General features: G+C 59.9%; 7 protein-coding genes across 7 annotated transcripts; 2 read left to right on the top strand and 5 right to left on the bottom strand.

Moving 5' to 3' along the window:
• Window positions 1-1,183: 1,183 nt before the first annotated feature.
• Window positions 1,184-2,959, bottom strand: PLICBS_002405 (T-complex protein 1 subunit delta; the record flags this gene model as incomplete). Its single annotated transcript, XM_018322063.2, has 4 exons — window positions 1,184-2,026; window positions 2,086-2,741; window positions 2,798-2,849; window positions 2,909-2,959. The coding sequence occupies 4 exons, from the start codon at window positions 2,957-2,959 to the stop codon at window positions 1,184-1,186; spliced, it is 1,602 nt and encodes a 533-aa protein (XP_018179543.1).
• Window positions 2,960-3,465: 506 nt separating this feature from the next.
• PLICBS_002404 (26S proteasome regulatory subunit 7) lies at window positions 3,466-4,945 on the top strand (the record flags this gene model as incomplete). The annotated part of the gene is made up of 4 exons (XM_018322062.1): window positions 3,466-3,468; window positions 3,517-3,608; window positions 3,666-3,780; window positions 3,833-4,945. 4 exons carry the CDS (start codon window positions 3,466-3,468, stop codon window positions 4,943-4,945), a joined length of 1,323 nt encoding a protein of 440 aa, XP_018179542.1.
• A 660-nt stretch (window positions 4,946-5,605) lies between these two features.
• On the bottom strand, window positions 5,606-6,394 carry PLICBS_002403 (uncharacterized protein; the record flags this gene model as incomplete). The annotated part of the gene is made up of 1 exon (XM_018322061.2): window positions 5,606-6,394. One exon carries the CDS (start codon window positions 6,392-6,394, stop codon window positions 5,606-5,608), a length of 789 nt encoding a protein of 262 aa, XP_018179541.2.
• A 993-nt stretch (window positions 6,395-7,387) lies between these two features.
• Window positions 7,388-9,349, bottom strand: PLICBS_002402 (bifunctional phosphoribosylaminoimidazolecarboxamide formyltransferase/IMP cyclohydrolase; the record flags this gene model as incomplete). The annotated part of the gene is made up of 3 exons (XM_018322060.2): window positions 7,388-7,543; window positions 7,611-9,093; window positions 9,201-9,349. 3 exons carry the CDS (start codon window positions 9,347-9,349, stop codon window positions 7,388-7,390), a joined length of 1,788 nt encoding a protein of 595 aa, XP_018179540.2.
• Window positions 9,350-10,569: 1,220 nt separating this feature from the next.
• PLICBS_002401 (cytochrome c1) lies at window positions 10,570-11,897 on the bottom strand (the record flags this gene model as incomplete). Its single annotated transcript, XM_018322059.2, has 4 exons — window positions 10,570-11,242; window positions 11,300-11,362; window positions 11,492-11,649; window positions 11,823-11,897. The coding sequence occupies 4 exons, from the start codon at window positions 11,895-11,897 to the stop codon at window positions 10,570-10,572; spliced, it is 969 nt and encodes a 322-aa protein (XP_018179539.1).
• A 563-nt stretch (window positions 11,898-12,460) lies between these two features.
• PLICBS_002400 (uncharacterized protein) lies at window positions 12,461-13,787 on the top strand (the record flags this gene model as incomplete). The annotated part of the gene is made up of 2 exons (XM_018322058.2): window positions 12,461-12,652; window positions 12,726-13,787. 2 exons carry the CDS (start codon window positions 12,461-12,463, stop codon window positions 13,785-13,787), a joined length of 1,254 nt encoding a protein of 417 aa, XP_018179538.2.
• Window positions 13,788-14,376: 589 nt separating this feature from the next.
• On the bottom strand, window positions 14,377-15,234 carry PLICBS_002399 (uncharacterized protein; the record flags this gene model as incomplete). Its single annotated transcript, XM_018322057.2, has 1 exon — window positions 14,377-15,234. The coding sequence occupies one exon, from the start codon at window positions 15,232-15,234 to the stop codon at window positions 14,377-14,379; it is 858 nt and encodes a 285-aa protein (XP_018179537.2).
• Between the last annotated feature and the right edge of the window lie 407 nt (window positions 15,235-15,641).

Raw genomic sequence — 15,641 nt, 5'->3', positions numbered from 1 at the left:
CTTTGCAAGGCGCTCGAGGCTCTCCATCATGGCGCCGCTGTCCATCTCCTGGGGGCGAGATCGCTTGCCGTCCTTCTTGGTCGCTGCGGAAGCCATCATGTCGGCGGTTGCAAATGGGAAGTTGGTGATGGTTGGGGAAGGAGAGCTTGATGCCGGGACGTGAAGATGAGCAGGGAAGGAAAGGATGTGCGATGGAGTGTGGTGTTTGCGAGTGCGAGATGTGCAGGTGCTACGAAGGAGACGAGCGGTGCAGAGTGTGCAGGTGCAAATGGTCCGGTGCGCGTCCTCACGGGGTGAAGCGAGAAGAAGGGTGTGTTCGAGTGCGGCTGGCGCAGGCTGGCCTCGAAGGTCTCGCTGGGCTGCGTGCTGCGTTTGCAGAGAAGGAGTCCCCCCAGGTAGGGGCAATGGGCGCTGCTGGCTGATGAGAGGCGCCGAATTCCCTTACGGTTGGGCGTCTCGCAGCTGTTCAGGGGACGAGGGGGGGTGGGCGGCAGCTGTTTGCCAGTGCGAGAAGCGCGGGCACGCTGTTCGCTCATAGGGAGTGGGCGGGAGCCAAGTTCAGCGGCAGACGGCCGGGCCGGCCAGGGCTGTTCAAGGTGTTCACCGTTGCCCCAAGGGACAACCCTGATTATCTTACCGCTCGCTGGTCCTCAGGTCCCGCCTCGTAGCGAGACTTGTTCGCTCTCTGCTATCCGGCACAGCGGTTGAGCGTCACGTGCCATACAGCCGCAAAAAGCTTTGTCTGAAGTTTCTATTCCGCGGCCGGTGAAGTCGACGATGGCACGGGGCTTCGAGGCACTGCCTGTGAGAAGATGGCCGCGGTTCGAGACCATGGCTCAACCGATCACATTTGTTTGCCCTCAACTTGTGTACTTAACGCACTGCAAGTCAACATGAGATAAAAAAAGTAAATGTCCTTCTTGCCATATGGTCGCTGATGCGTCTTTGCGCCATGTGGTGGTGGATTTGCGTTGGCCTTTGGCGCTGCCACCCGCTCAGTAGCCTCTGGACTGCCTAACCAGTCGTCCCCCGAGCACAGCACACACTCACAGTCGCCCTGAGCATTTCAAGACACGCATCGCTCATGACAAGGGTCAATTACAGAAGCCTGGTGGCACGGTCTATCGATTTACATGGCCCATCAGCCCCTGCAACCCGGGCGCCCCCGCAGAGTGCAGCCCTTTTACCTCGTCAGGGCAATGTCGTCTATCCTCAAAATCATCTTGACCGTCTCCGCCGCCAGCTCAATCGCGCTGGTGCTTACCAGCAGCGGCTGCAGCACATTCTCCTTGGAGATGTTGATGTTGACTCCGCCAGACTTGATGCTGACCCCCGCGTTCTTCTCGCCCATCTCGTGTCGGTGCCTTAGGTCCGTCACCACCTTGATGCTGTTCAGACCGGCATTCTCCGCCAGCGTGGTCGGGATCACCTCCATGGCGTCCGCAAACGCCTTCCAGCAGATAGCCTCGGTGCCCGTCAGGCTGCGCGCCTGCTTGGACAGCTGAGCCGCGATCTCAATCTCGGCAGCGCCGCCGCCGGCAATCAGCGCCTTCTTCTTGACCAGGCAGCGGACGACGCAAAGCGCATCGTGCAAGCTGCGCTCGGCCTCTTCCAGGATGAGAGAGTTGGCGCCCCGCACCACCACGGAGACGGTCTTGCCCGTGGCCTTGGCGCCAGTCACCTTGACCATGCGCGAGCCGGCAGACTGCACCTCCTCGACCAGGTCAGCAGACCCGAGCTTGTCCTCGGTGAAGGAGTCAATGTCGGCAATCGGCTTGCACCCGGTCGACTTGCAGATGAACTCGACCTCGTCGCGCTCGATATCCTTGATAGCCAGGATGCCCAGCTTGGCGAGGAAGTGCAGCGACAGGTCGTTGACAGCATCGCGCAGAATCGACTTCTGGATGAGCAGCACGTTGCACTTGGCCTTCTTGATCTTCTTGGCCATGTTCAACAGGTATAGTCGCTCCTCCTTGACAATCTTGTCCATCTGTCGGTAGTCGTTGACCTGGATGGTGTTTTCCATCTTCGCCATAGGTTAGCACAGAGTCTCCCACACACGATACACAGGGGGCGAGCACTCACATCCGGCTTGGGCGGGCTCAGCTGGAACTGAATCAGGCCAATGCGCGCCTTCTCCATCCTCACGGGACCGCCAGCGTTCTTGAGCACGGGCTGGTTGAGAACCAGGCCGTCAACCAGCTCACTGTCCTCAATGGTCCCTCCAACCTTTTTGATAATTCGGATGTTCTTGAGGTCGACGTTGTCGGCGTTCTTGAGATCGATGGTCTTGGTGACGGAGTTGACGGCCATGGGGCCAAGGAGGTTGGAGTACTGCGATACGATCTTGGAGGACAGGGACGTGTTGGCGGCTTGCAGGAGAGACGCGGTATCGTTGAGGGTAATGGGCTGGGACATGTCGTGGAGGACCTCGACGGCGGCGGCAGCAGCTCTTTGGAAGGCCTCGGAGATGACTGAGGGGTGGATGCCCTTGGACAGCAGGCGGTCAGCGGCGCCAAGCAAGCTGCCGCAGATGACGACGACCGACGTGGTACCATCGCCGGCCTCGACGTCCTGGGCGCCAGCCAGATTCACCAGCATCTTGGCGGTGGGGTGCATGACCGACATGCTCTTGAGCATGGTGTGGCCGTCGTTGGTGATGATGGTCTCACCCTTGCCGCTGCGAATCATCTTGTCCATGCCGCGCGGGCCGAGCGACGTCCGGATGGCATCGGCCACGGCTTCGCGAGTGTCAGCGAGAGTAAAGCGAGGGGATGTACGTCAGGGGCTGGCGAACCTCGGGCGGCGACGATGTTGGACGAGCGGACGGCCATGGGCTTCTCCTTATCCTGCTAGCTGTTAGCGGGGCACTCGACAGCTCTCGACGGCAGCTCCTGCGTAAGCGTACCCTGAAGGTTGCATTCTGGGACTGGCCAGCGGCCACGGCGGGTGCAGACATGATGGCGACGTGTTCTCTGTTCCAGGGGTGCTCGGGCTGGGGTGCAGGCGCCGCGTTGGTGTAGAGACGTAGAGACGGGTCGCGAGGGTCCTGGCAGCCTTGGATGAGGTATCCCACCTTGTGGCCCTAACTCTAGCTGGTGTCGCAGCACCCTCCAGAAATTTTGGCCGGCGCAGTGGATTATCCATCCTCCGACGCGCTGCGCTGCGCGGGCACGAGTACGTAACCCGTGGGTGCTGTGCGGCGCCCCAGCTGGGTTTAGCGCCGCCAGAGAGCCTCCCTGGTCCGTGCGTCGAGCTCAAGGCAACCTGTGATTACGGAATGCTTCCATCGACTGCCTCCAACAAGCGTCACACAGCCAGCACCTCTCCATCCCCATCGCAACCGCACGTGAATCCATCCCGCTCGGCCTCTTTCGTTTCTGCATCTTCTTCAAGTCGCATCTTCGGCAACTCTCGACACACACCCAGCGCCGTCGGCAGCGTGCCCTGTCCGCGGCCTTCATCATGGTGAGCTCCCTCGCGGCGAGGCCGGCGACTGCTTGCTAACCGTGACAGCCTTCCGCGACCGGTCAAAACTGGGAAAAGTACCAGAAGAACTTTGCCGACGATGAGATAGAGGAGAAGAAGATCACCCCTTTGACAGATGAGTACGTGCAGGCCACTCTACAGCCGAGCTGCGGGACGTACGACTGACCTGCGGCCAGGGATATCCAGGTCCTCAAGACCTACGGCGCGGCGCCGTACGGTGCATCAATAAAGAAGCTGGAGAAGCAGATCAAGGAGAAGCAACAGAGTGTGGATGAAAAGATTGGCGTCAAGGTGCGATAGCTCGCCGTCCGCGCGGTACGATGCCGTCTAACAACGAATACAGGAGTCCGACACTGGTCTAGCACCACCGCATCTGTGGGACGTGGCCGCCGATCGTCAACGAATGTCTGAAGAACAGCCCTTCCAAGTAGCACGATGTACGAAGATAATCGAAGACGAGAAGGGCGACGAATCGAAGAAGAAGTACGTTATTAACGTCAAGCAAATCGCAAAGTTCGTCGTCCAGCTCGGCGACCGCGTCAGCCCTACCGACATCGAAGAGGGCATGCGCGTCGGTGTCGACCGCAACAAGTACCAGATCATGCTGCCGCTGCCGCCCAAGATTGACGCCAGCGTCACCATGATGACCGTGGAGGAGAAGCCCGATGTCACGTATGGCGATGTGGGTGGTTGCAAGGAGCAGGTAGAGAAGCTGAGGGAAGTCGTCGAGATGCCCCTGCTCTCCCCTGAGCGGTTTGTCAACCTCGGCATCGACCCGCCAAAGGGTGCCCTTCTCTACGGTCCCCCCGGTACCGGCAAGACTCTCTGCGCTCGAGCTGTCGCCAACCGAACCGACGCCACCTTCATTCGCGTCATCGGTAGCGAGCTTGTACAAAAGTACGTCGGCGAGGGCGCTAGGATGGTCCGCGAGCTCTTCGAGATGGCCCGGACGAAGAAGGCATGCATCATCTTCTTCGATGAAATCGACGCTGTTGGCGGCGCTCGATTCGACGACGGAGCTGGCGGCGACAACGAGGTGCAGAGGACCATGCTTGAGCTCATCACCCAGCTGGATGGTTTCGACGCCCGAGGCAACATCAAGGTCATGTTTGCCACCAACAGACCGTCGACCCTGGACCCCGCCCTGATGCGTCCGGGACGTATCGACCGCAAGATCGAATTCTCCCTCCCTGACCTCGAGGGACGAGCCAACATCCTGCGCATCCACGCCAAGAGCATGTCTGTCGAGCGGGACATCCGGTGGGAGCTCATCTCCCGTCTGTGCCCCAACGCGACTGGCGCCGAGCTGCGGAGTGTGTGCACCGAGGCCGGCATGTTCGCCATCCGGGCGCGGAGAAAGGTGGCGTCTGAGAAGGACTTCCTGAGCGCCGTCGACAAGGTCATCAAGGGCAACCTCAAGTTCAACTCGACGGCAACGTACATGCAGTACAACTAGGGCAGCGGAGGGCTTATCATGTATTTTTTTGGGCAATCCACCTATCGCGCTGTGTATGACTACAAGGCGGAGCGAGGCTGGGGTGGTGGGCTTCCAGACGCGGTCGCTGATAGCTTGCCACGGTAGAGGAATAGAAGCCGGCGTTGACGGTGTCGTCAGAAGGCCCGTTTTACCGAAACAAGGTCGCCGAGGTGCTAGACGCGATGTGCAGCTACCAGTACCAGGTAGTCATTTCATGTCTGCAATTAGATGCTCGGCGAATGCATGGCCATCGCCGTCGTCGCGGCTGTTGCTAAACGGCAAAACTTGTGCCACACTACCTAAGTATGCTGCATAAAGACATATCGAATGTTTCAACCCCAAGATAGTTACTGTGAATGACCCCCCTGATTCCAAACTCCGTGGCTCCTAAACGTTCCCATTAAATGCGTTGCCATGCGCGCGGAACGTTCCGTTCCCGAGCCGAGCCAAATATCATCCACGCAAGCCAGCGGCTGGGCTAGCCTTGGCCCCTGGATGTCTCCCGGAGGAGGAAGAGAAGCGGAATAGCATGTCCTTCAATGATAGTGGTATATGTTGTCGTAAGAGTCGTAATGATAATAAAGATGAACGGCCGGTTATCGTGCGACAAGGCGCGCAAGAGGAGATCATGACGTAGGATCAGGCGCCCGGCATGCCGGACAGGCAGCCCAGGCATACCACCTCGCCTTCGCGTCCGCGCTCGACGCAGCAGCGGCTGCACACCACGGCACGGTGCCCGCACGCGTCCCATCCCTTGCCATCCTTGACTTCCCGCGGCCGTCGTTCAGGCTCCGCCGAGTCGTCGCGGTTCATATCGTCGACGTCGTCCATGTGAAACGACCGGGACAGCACTTCCTGCTCGGAGAGCACCGAGGCGGCTCCTTCGTCGGCGTTCCAGCCGGGGCATTCGCGGATGCATACGAAGCACGTGCGCTCCCCGCAGCCCAGGCACTCGGCGAACGAGTCCAGGTCGGACTTCTTGGTCGGCCGGCGATGGCATATGTGGCACGGCGCTAGCAACGTGCCGGCTGTCGTGGGTCGTGCGGACGGCTGTTGTGCGTGTGTGGATGGCGTTTTGTTCCCGAGGGAACGCTGGTCTTGTAGTATCTTGGGCTGCGGCGGAGACCGTCGCCGGTGGGCGAGCGGTGCTGCTGCTGCTGCTGCTGCGGCTGCTGCAAGGTCGTCGTGCAGGTGATGCACCTCGTCGTCGTCGTCGGAGATCCTAGCCCGCTTCGAGAGAGGCATTATCTTCCGCGGCGACAGGTCCGGCTGGTGGTGGTGGTGGTGGTGGTGGTTGAGGAGGTAAAACTCGGGCGTCTGCTTTTCCGCGTCGTAGAGTCGGTACACGCCGCCGCCGTCGCCATCCTCCCGCCGCCGCTTGCGGCTCGGGTGGAGGCTGTCATCGTCGCGGCTGCCCACGAACGGCATGGTGATGCCGCCCGAAGGGGGGCGGGAGCGAGGCGTAGGGTAGGTAGGTACGTGCTCCCCCTTGGGCCGCAGGTCCGTCCAACGAGCAGGCCGTTTGTGGCGAAGAGGATATTGCGGTCGCTAAGCAATCAGAAATTCAGAAACGAGGCATGTCGAAATGCTGGAGCGCCGAGAAGATGCGGTAGATGGCGGGGAGAGCGTGGGTTGAAGGGGTTGCGAGCGTGTGGGTGAATGAGACAGAGAGGTTCACGGTGGTGAGATGCTGGTCAGGATCCTGGAGGGAGGTTGGACGGCATTTGTTTCGTCCGAACCCAGCGGCGACCAGGTGACTGACAAAGCCGGCGGAGGGCCGGCGCGGGCACTGCAGGCAACCTCCAGGGCTGGAAAGGTGTGGGGGAGCCGAGCCCGCTAACAGGGAGTGTTTCAGCGACCCAACTTCCGTGGATGGTGTCTGGGCAGGTTCCAGGTTGGCTGTGCCACTTCAACTGGGCGCTACTCTGCCGCTGCGTCTACCGTTGGGTGCGACTCCCCGCAGCACAGGTGGTTGCAAGGCTCCAGGCCTTGCTACATCAAGCGTTGAGGAACGCAGTATAATTCATACCTCAGTTGTTCATTCTAGAGATCGGCACTGGCTCCAGCTCTGGGCAGGGAATTGGCACTGGCAAAGACCCAGATGGCTCTCGAGGTCTGCCCATACTTACAGCAACTTCCCTTCATCAAAGCTTATAGCCTGTTTCTCCCTCACAGCTCTGTATAAACAACTGCAATCACGTAGATTCGTCTTGATGCGTTTGATTTCTAGTTTAATACTATACCTCTAAGGCTCTCTAGAGGTCTCGCCAAGCGGCGCGCAGCCACAACGCAGATGGGCCCGCGTAAAATGTTGAACACCACCCCAAGCAAATCATTGAAATTCCTGCTTTTCTTTTGTCCCATGTCCCCAGTGCACCAAAAAAAACTCTCACAGCTCTCGAATGGCCTGCCGCCGATGCCTTAGTGGTGGAAGAGGCGGATGTTCTGCTGCACAAAGGTAATGCCTAGCTTCTCGGCCGTCTCGAACACGGCGCCGTCGTTTTGGCTGCCGCCGGGCGCAGCAATGTACTTGACACCTGAGCGGGCGACGCGGAAGACGTTGTCGATGAAGGGGAACTGCATATGGCTTGTCAGCAGCTTCATTCCATATCAATGCTATAGGGCCAATAGGGGCTGGGCTTACAAAGGCATCGCTAGACACGCAGACGTCCTTGAGCTGATTCATCCAGGCCGCACGCTCCTCCTCGGTGAAGGCGGCCGGCACCTCTTCGAAGACAGCATCAAAGGCCTCGCGCTCGGGGCCATCCTTGGGCAGCTCGCCGCTGACGAGCAGGTCAATGGCGTTGCTCTTGTCGGGCCGCTTGGTACCCTTCTTCCACTTGATGCCGAGGACGCGCTCGTGGAAGCGCATCCACCAGTTGTCGGCCTTGTCGCCGGCAAGGCGGGTGCAGTGGATGCGGGACTGCTGTCCGGCGCCGAGGCCGACGACCTGGCCGTTGACGGCGTAGCAGACCGAGTTGCTCTGCGTGTACTTGAGCGTGATGGTGGCGACGGTCAGGTCGCGGGCGGCGCTCTCGGTCAGGGCGCCGGCGTCCTTGGGGGTGATGATGGTGTTGAACGACTTGGGCGAGATCTCGACGTCGTTGCGGTGCTGCTGCAGGTTGACGCCATAGACGGTGCGCGTCTCGGTGGGCGCGGGGTCGTACTCAGGGTCCATCTGGAGCACCAGGTACTTACCGCCCTTCTTCTTCTTCAGGATCTCAAGAGCGGCAGGCTCATATCCGGGGGCAATGACGCCGTCCGAGACCTCCTTGGAGATGATGCTGGCGGTGGGCAGATCGACGACGTCGCTGAGGGCGATGACGTCGCCGAAGCTGCTCATGCGGTCGGCGCCACGGGCGCGGGCATAGGCCTGGGCCAGGGCCGACGTCTCGATGCCCTCGATGTCGTTGACGAAGTAGACCTTGCGCTCCTCGGCAGTGAGGGGCAGTCCAATGGCAGCACCAGCCGGGGAGACGTGCTTGAAGCTGGCGGCGGCGGGGAGGCCCAGGGCCCTCTTGAGCTCGCGGACGAGGGGCCAGGCGTTGAGGGCATCAAGGAGGTTGATGTAGCCTGGGGAGCCGCAGAGGACAGTGAAGGGCAGCTTTCCCTCGGCGGTGAAGGCAGCGGCGGGCTTCTGGTGGGGGTTGGCACCGTAGCGGAGGGCCATGTACTGATCGCCGGCACCGGCATACTCCTTGCGGAAGAAGTCGGAGATGGCGGCATCGTAGTCGGCCGTGTGCTCAAAGGCCTTGAGGGCGTAGCGGTTGCGGCTCGTCTCGGTGATTTCGCCCTGCTCGAGCTCCTTCAGGAAGCCGGCATAGTCGCTGGGGTCGCTGAGGATGGTGACGCGATTGTGGTTCTTGGCCGCGGCCCGGATAAGGGTGACGCCGCCAATGTCAATCTCCTCGACGGCCTCAGGGATGCTGACATTGACCTTGGCGACCGTGTCCTTGAAGGGGTACAGGTTGCAGATGACATAGTCAACCTTGTTGATGTTCTGGTCGGCCAGGTCCTTCTCGTCCGACTCGAGGTTGCGGGCGAGGATGCCGGCGTGGACGGCGGGGTGCAGCGTCTTGACGCGGCCGGCAAGCATCTCTGGCGCCTTTGTGATGGCGCTGACGTCCCTGAAGTCGAGGGTCAGTCGTGGTTCCAAACGCCAATGCCTCCATCATCCGCTGCTCGTCGCTGCCTAGGACAATTGGGTGAGGAGGATGTTTGGGGGTTCTCCTACTCGACAGGGAAGCCCGACTCGCGGATCATGCGAGCGGTGCCGCCCGAGGCCAGGATGCGAACATTCTGCTGGACAAGACCCTTAGCCAGGTCCAGAAGACCCGTCTTGTCGTAGACGGAGACGATGGCAATCTTTTGAGCCTCGGACATGGTGGGCGACGGCTGCAACTCTGTCGACCACGGAAGAGCGGGTGGGGTGGATGAGCTGCGAAGCGAAGTCGGGATGGTGGGGGAGGGACGCTGGCGGGGAGGGGAGAAAAAAAGAGGTTCGACTTTTTTGGGCGAGTTCCTTCGCGCGTGGACCTCCTTCTGCATCAGCGGCATTTAGTGCTTTGGGCAAGCGCACATGGCTGCTGCGCAACTGCGGCAGCTACGGCCGCCGTTGGGGCAGGTGCTTCCATCCCGCCCGCATGACCTTCCTGCTATAACAGGCCAATGACCCAGGCTCGCGCAAATTGCTGTCGATTGACATGAGCTGTTGGGCAGTCACTACCTGTTGCCGCGCGAATATCTGCTGTGACGCCGCTGTGTGTGCTGGGGCTGCTGGCCGCGCCTGCCCCGCCGCGGTTGTTCCTACTTATCAGAGAATGACGCTGCCTCCCTCGATTGAATGAGTGCCTCGTAGTCAAGCGGTCCATTGCAATGTGTGCCGTGCGTAGCTCGTAGGGCGTGATGAGAGCCGGCTTCTACCAAGCATGAGCACTGGAAGCCGGCCGACGTTTTCATATTGCTGGGGGAGGCAGATTCTCCAAATAGTAAAGTTTAGCCGCTTTTGGCCAGCTGTTAAAGGAGCGTGACCTATAGATGAACTACCTAACAGGTCTTCCGCGCCAACAGCTATTTGCCTCTCAACGGCTTGCTGCCCGGGTTCCTGTCGCCGAAGGGGCCCGGGGGGGTCACGCAGGTAGGTAGTGCTATTGGCATGGGCAGAAGAGTCTCACCACGGAGGTACTCCATACCGAACGGTACCTACCTAGTAGTACTCTGGACAATCCTTTACCGCCTAGCCCGCAACGTCTTATAGTTAAAAGATATTGTATATCACAATGACTCCTCATTTTTCATTCCTATCCATCAAATGCTGGTATATTATCAGATCAGGACACGTCTTTAAACACTGTAAGTACTTATGAGCTAAGAACTTTCCGCAGATGCAAATAGCAACACCCATATCGTCCGCCTAAGATTGAAATTCGAAGGGACCTCAATCTCAGGTATTGAAAATTGTTCGTCTGATTTACACTCTACCATCCGCCACTCACATCTTTTGGCAAACCACGGACCCTCCGTTCTACCTGCCTCCGCCAACAAAGGAACTGTTTCTAGGGGGGAGACTAGTATACATAACGAGACGTTGCGGCCCCCTTCGCTCAGCGGCGGACCTTGGTCTCCGCCGGAGGGTCGTAGGCGAGCTTCCTCGACTTCAGCCACGCCCACTTGTAACGCTTGACGTAGACGCTGATGGCCCACAGGACCGAGGTGACAACCAGAACCTTCATGCCCATCTTCTTGCGGTCATCCATCTCAGGCTCCGCAGCCCAGTTGAGGAACTCGACGACGTCCTTGGCCATCTGCGACGTCGAGGCGGGGGTGCCGTCCTCGTACTCAACGAGGCCGTCGTACAGGACACGAGCCATGCCAATGCCGGTGCCGGGGAAGTAAGGGTTGAAGTTCATGCCGGGGGCGACCTGGGCGCCAGCAGGGGGCTCCTCGGGGTAGCCGGTCAGCAGGCTGAAGATGTAGTCGCAGCCGCCGTGGCGGCCCTTGACGATCAGGCTCAGATCCGGGGGCAGGGCGCCGTTGTTGGCGAACCGGGCAGCCTCCTCGTTCTTGTAGGGCGCAGGGATGTAGTCGGCAAGCTTGCCGGGGCGCATCTGGATCTCGCCCTGCTCATCCGGCTCACCGGGGTACTCGTTCTCCTCAGCCATGGCCTTGGCCTCGTCGACGGTCAAGACGGTGCCGACCAGGGATCGGTAGGGGATTCGGTCCAGGGAGTGGCAGCTGGCGCAGACCTCGCGGTAGACCTGGAAACCTCGGCGAAGACTGTCTGGTGTTAGCAAAGTCGCGTCCACGACTCGCGAGGGAGGGTGAAATCCTTACGCCTGGTGGTCAAAGGTCTTGAACCACTGCTGGTGAACCCAAGGGTACTGCGTGGCGTGCAGACTGTGAGCATCGTTAGCCATCTGAGCCCAGTGTGCTGGCGAGATCGTTGCCGCGATTTATGCCGCACGCACGCAGCGTAGACAGCTTTGTACGAGCCACGGTCTCTCCGGCATCGAGAATTGAACATACCCCTCCTCGGCAGGCGTGGCAGCATGGGCGACGGGTCCGTAGAGATGGTAGTACCATGCCAGGGAACCGGCGGCGACGGTGGTCGAGGCGATGGCAGCGAAGTTCAATCGCGCAGGGGCGGCCTCGCCGGCAGCGCCCGAGCTGGTCGAAGCAGCGCGCTACAGGGACAGCATTGTCAGTAACAGGTCAATTGGCATTCCATGACGTCGAGGCGCGGTGCCGGGTCGTCGCTGGCGTCGGGGCGGTCGAGTCGTCGGTGGTGGTGATTCCCTCGGCAAACGGGGGGTGGGAGCTGCGGGAGCCTCAGGCAATTCCCGTGGCAACTGCGTACCTTGGAGATGGTAGTCGCGCCATTTCGCAGCCCATTGAGGGCGCGCGTCGAGCGCAAGCAGGACCTTGCCAGCATAATTGGCGAGCTATACTGTTGCCGCAAGGGGGGTGCCGCAATCACGATTGGGACGGCGATTCGGACGAGGTAATGGCTCGAGGTCGGAGGGCGAAAAGGCTCTCTGACGGTCACGGGCTTGTAGGCGAAAACTTCCGAAATCGACCTCCGCTGATTGGCTTCGGTCGGAGTCACGTGCACCTTGCTCGTTGAAGGCACCCAGGCCGCAACCTGTGCAGCCGTAGGTGGCTCGCAGCTCGGCAGACGCCACACATCCGTACGTTATGTAATCAGCGCGGTGGCTCGTGGCCCACCTGCCACACCCGCAGTCCGCCAAAGCCACAGCACACCGCCCACCCCAGGCAATTAAGGACCTCCGCCAGGCAAGCCAGGCGCCTCGGGTCCCCTGGCAAATTTCGAGATGAAGACCTGGACGGAGTCGTTGCCCCGCCCCCACCATATATAAACAGAGTCAACATCCCTTTGTCGCCACAACCGACATTTTGCTGCCGCTCTCCCTCCCTCCCGCCGGCCCTCGCATCACTTGAAGCTCCCGCAGCTCGCTTGCTCTGCTAAGAATCACCATGGCCGACGCCAAAAAGCTCTTCTCCCTCGAGGCCAAGGGCCTCAAACTCGACACGGCCGACGACGTCGAAGCCCACATCGCCGACCTGCGCGCCAACGACATCGAGGAGGTCCGACTGCTGGGCAACACGCTGGGCGTTGGCGCATGCAAGCTCCTGGGTGAGGTGTTGGCTACCAAGAAGAACCTGAGGGTAAGAAATGCCCCCGCCTAAGCGCACCGACTGCGCGAACCATCATGACCCCGAGCGCTGACAATAAATTCAGGTCGCCAACCTCGCCGACATCTTCACAGGTCGGCTGCTGGCCGAGATCCCCGAAGCCCTCTCTCACCTCCTCACTTCCATCCTCAACCTCCCGAAGCTCAACACGATCAATCTCAACGACAACGCCTTCGGCCTCAACACGCAGGCACCGCTCGTCGCTTTCCTCGCCGCCCACGTGCCCCTGCAGCACCTCTACCTCAACAACAACGGCCTGGGCCCGCACGCCGGCATCCTCGTCGCCGACGCCCTGTCAGAGCTGCACGCCAAGAAGGAAGCCGCCCGCAAGGATGGCCAGGAGGTGCCCGACCTGGAGACGGTCATCTGCGGGCGCAACCGCCTCGAGAACGGCAGCATGACGGCGTGGGCCAAGGCCTTCAGCTTGCACAACAAGGTCCAGGAGGTCAAGATGGTCCAGAACGGCATCCGCCAGGAGGGCATCTCGCACCTCATCAGCGAGGGCCTGAACCACGCCACCCAGCTGAGAGTGCTTGACCTTCAAGACAACACCTTCACCCTCATAGGAGCCAAGGCCCTCGCCAAGGTTGCCCCGACATGGACGGTGATCCGTGAGCTCGGCGTCGGAGACTCGCTGTTGAGCGCAAAGGGTGGTGTGCTTCTGGCCGATGCCCTGGCTCAGGGCAAGAACCAGAAGCTTGAGACCCTGCGCCTTCAGTACAATGACATCACGACGGCCGGCCTTAAGGGTCTCGCTGCTGCCGCCAAGGACGCCCTCCCCGCCCTCAGGAGAATCGAGCTCAACGGCAACAAGTTCTCCGAGGAAGACGAGTCCATTGTCATTCTGCAGGAGCTTCTCGACGAGCGCAAGGAGAGTCTCGCTGGCGACGTCGTCATCGAGGACGAATGGGGTGTTGATAGCCTCAGCGACCTTGAAGACGAGAGCGAAGCTGAAGAGGAGGAGGAGGAAGAGGAGGAGATTGAGCCCGACGAGAGAGCCGAGAAGCTCATCAAGGAGGCCGAGGAGGCCCAAGAGGAGCCCGTTGTCCAGCTCAAGGACAAGGAGGTTGACGAGCTGGCCAAGAAGCTGGAGAAGGCTGAGATTTAGGTTTTGACGAAGAATGGCTAAACCGCGTTTTACGATCAAAAAGACATTACATACATAGCTAGAGCGAACAGGGAATTGATACCCGTTGATGATCACGTTGCACTAAATGGATAACAGGACTGGGTGCAGGTGTATGCTTTCTATTGCGCTACATACACATGTTCATGAGCTACGAGATCATGGCTCGTCGACAGTAGGACCGTGTCACGGACTGGGAGAGCCTCCAGCAAGGGAAGGTGAAAAGGGTGTCACATACCTCGAGCCATTGCAGAACCCGGTCTCTAGACGCATTGTTAGCCCCCACTGGCTGTCTGTTGACAAGACTGGAGAGTATGGTGAGGAGTGAAGAAGAATGAACACAGGGAAAACACATCCGGACCGCCACCCCAACATGTACAGAGCCCAAATGCGGCCTTTTGCCGTCCAAGCCAGCACAAAAACATCGTGTCCCATTACAGCCTCCTTCCAGGCAGTGTCCACAAAACTAACAAGGGGACCCAATCGTCACATCTACCCCGGCCTGTCCTATCTATCTGTCTTGCTGGTGACTGCACGTTCTCGTGCATGTTGAATTGCTCCAGGCGCTCCCTTACATGACATCCATCGCGTCCATGTCACCCGCCACGCGTGACTGCTCGAACGCGCCGTACTGCGTCGCCATATCCATCTGCTGCTGCTGTCGAACGTAGTCTGGGCCGAGATAAACAGGGTCAGTGGCGGGCGTATAGCCGGGACCAGCCACGGTCGTTCCGAAATGGCTGTACACGCTCCTAGGCATGGTATCAGCGACATTGCGCTCAGTCTCTCGCCGCATGAGCTCCTCGTAGCCAGACACCATGTAGGGCTCCGTGTCGCGCGCCTCGTGGGTCCATCTTCCGTCGCCGGTCTGTACCGGAGTGCCGTCCAGGCTCATTGCTTGATCCTGTTGCTGCTGTTCATGGCGCAGGCGAGCAAAGTGCTCCTCCTGTTCAAGGGTTGTGCTGTTCCATGCCAGTGAGTGGATACTCTCTCCTCTGCTGGGGGGACAGATGCTCCAGAGCTCAATCAGACGAAGCTTCTGGGCCTCGTCGGCAATGCGAAAGAGCTGGACCTGTGCAGGGGTCAAAGTAGTGGCGTCTATGCCAAAGTTGCGGAGGATGGTTTCAGACGAAGGCGCCGTGCCCTGTGGGGGCTCTGACGATGGACGTTCAGCCAGCGCTGGCGATGCGCTCTGTTGCTCCGTGACTTGCTCCGCTGCTGGCTCCGCGGCGACTGGTCTCGCAACATGAGCAGAGTGGTGATAGTGCTGCGAAATGGAGTAAACGATCGGTGGAGATTGGGCTGGAGGCGCGGGCTCCTGCCGGGGCGAGTCCTTAGCTGCCGCAGCACGGAGCTCGGGGTTGAAGGTCAGGTTGCGCGAAAAGAGAGATGCGAGGTCATCGTGGACCTGCTGTGCGTTTGGCTGCATGATAAGCCTCGGGAGTCGGCCGGCAAATAATAACTTCTGCACTATTTTCTCAGCATTTCGTGGTGGAAGAGATGGCTTATGCGCGGCTTCTTCTGCTTGGCACGGGCTTGGGGATTCACGGTAAGCGTACCGCCAATAGTTGATGAAGTGAGAATCGAGCCGCGTTGGAGGTATGACGTGCCCAAATGCCGATAACAGAGCAAGATTGCCCACTGTCAGAACCCTTGGCTCGAGGGAAGCAACGAAAAGCTGTTTGGTTGGGTCGACGTGCGGGCAGGTTGGGTATCAAGTAACGAGCAGGTGCCAGCGAGCGGCGCGCAACTGGCAGAGCAAACGGATGTACTATTCAGTGATGCACTAAGCTAAACGCCAACGGGTTAAAAGCCAGAGCGAGCCGTTGTCTGCGA

The sequence above is a fragment of the Purpureocillium lilacinum genome, assembly GCF_023168085.1.
Source record: "Purpureocillium lilacinum CBS 284.36 DNA, scaffold_2, whole genome shotgun sequence".
Classification (NCBI taxonomy): Eukaryota; Fungi; Ascomycota; class Sordariomycetes; order Hypocreales; family Ophiocordycipitaceae; genus Purpureocillium; species Purpureocillium lilacinum.
The sequence above is the reverse complement of the archived record's forward strand: the minus strand, read 5'-3'. Positions and strand labels throughout refer to the sequence as shown.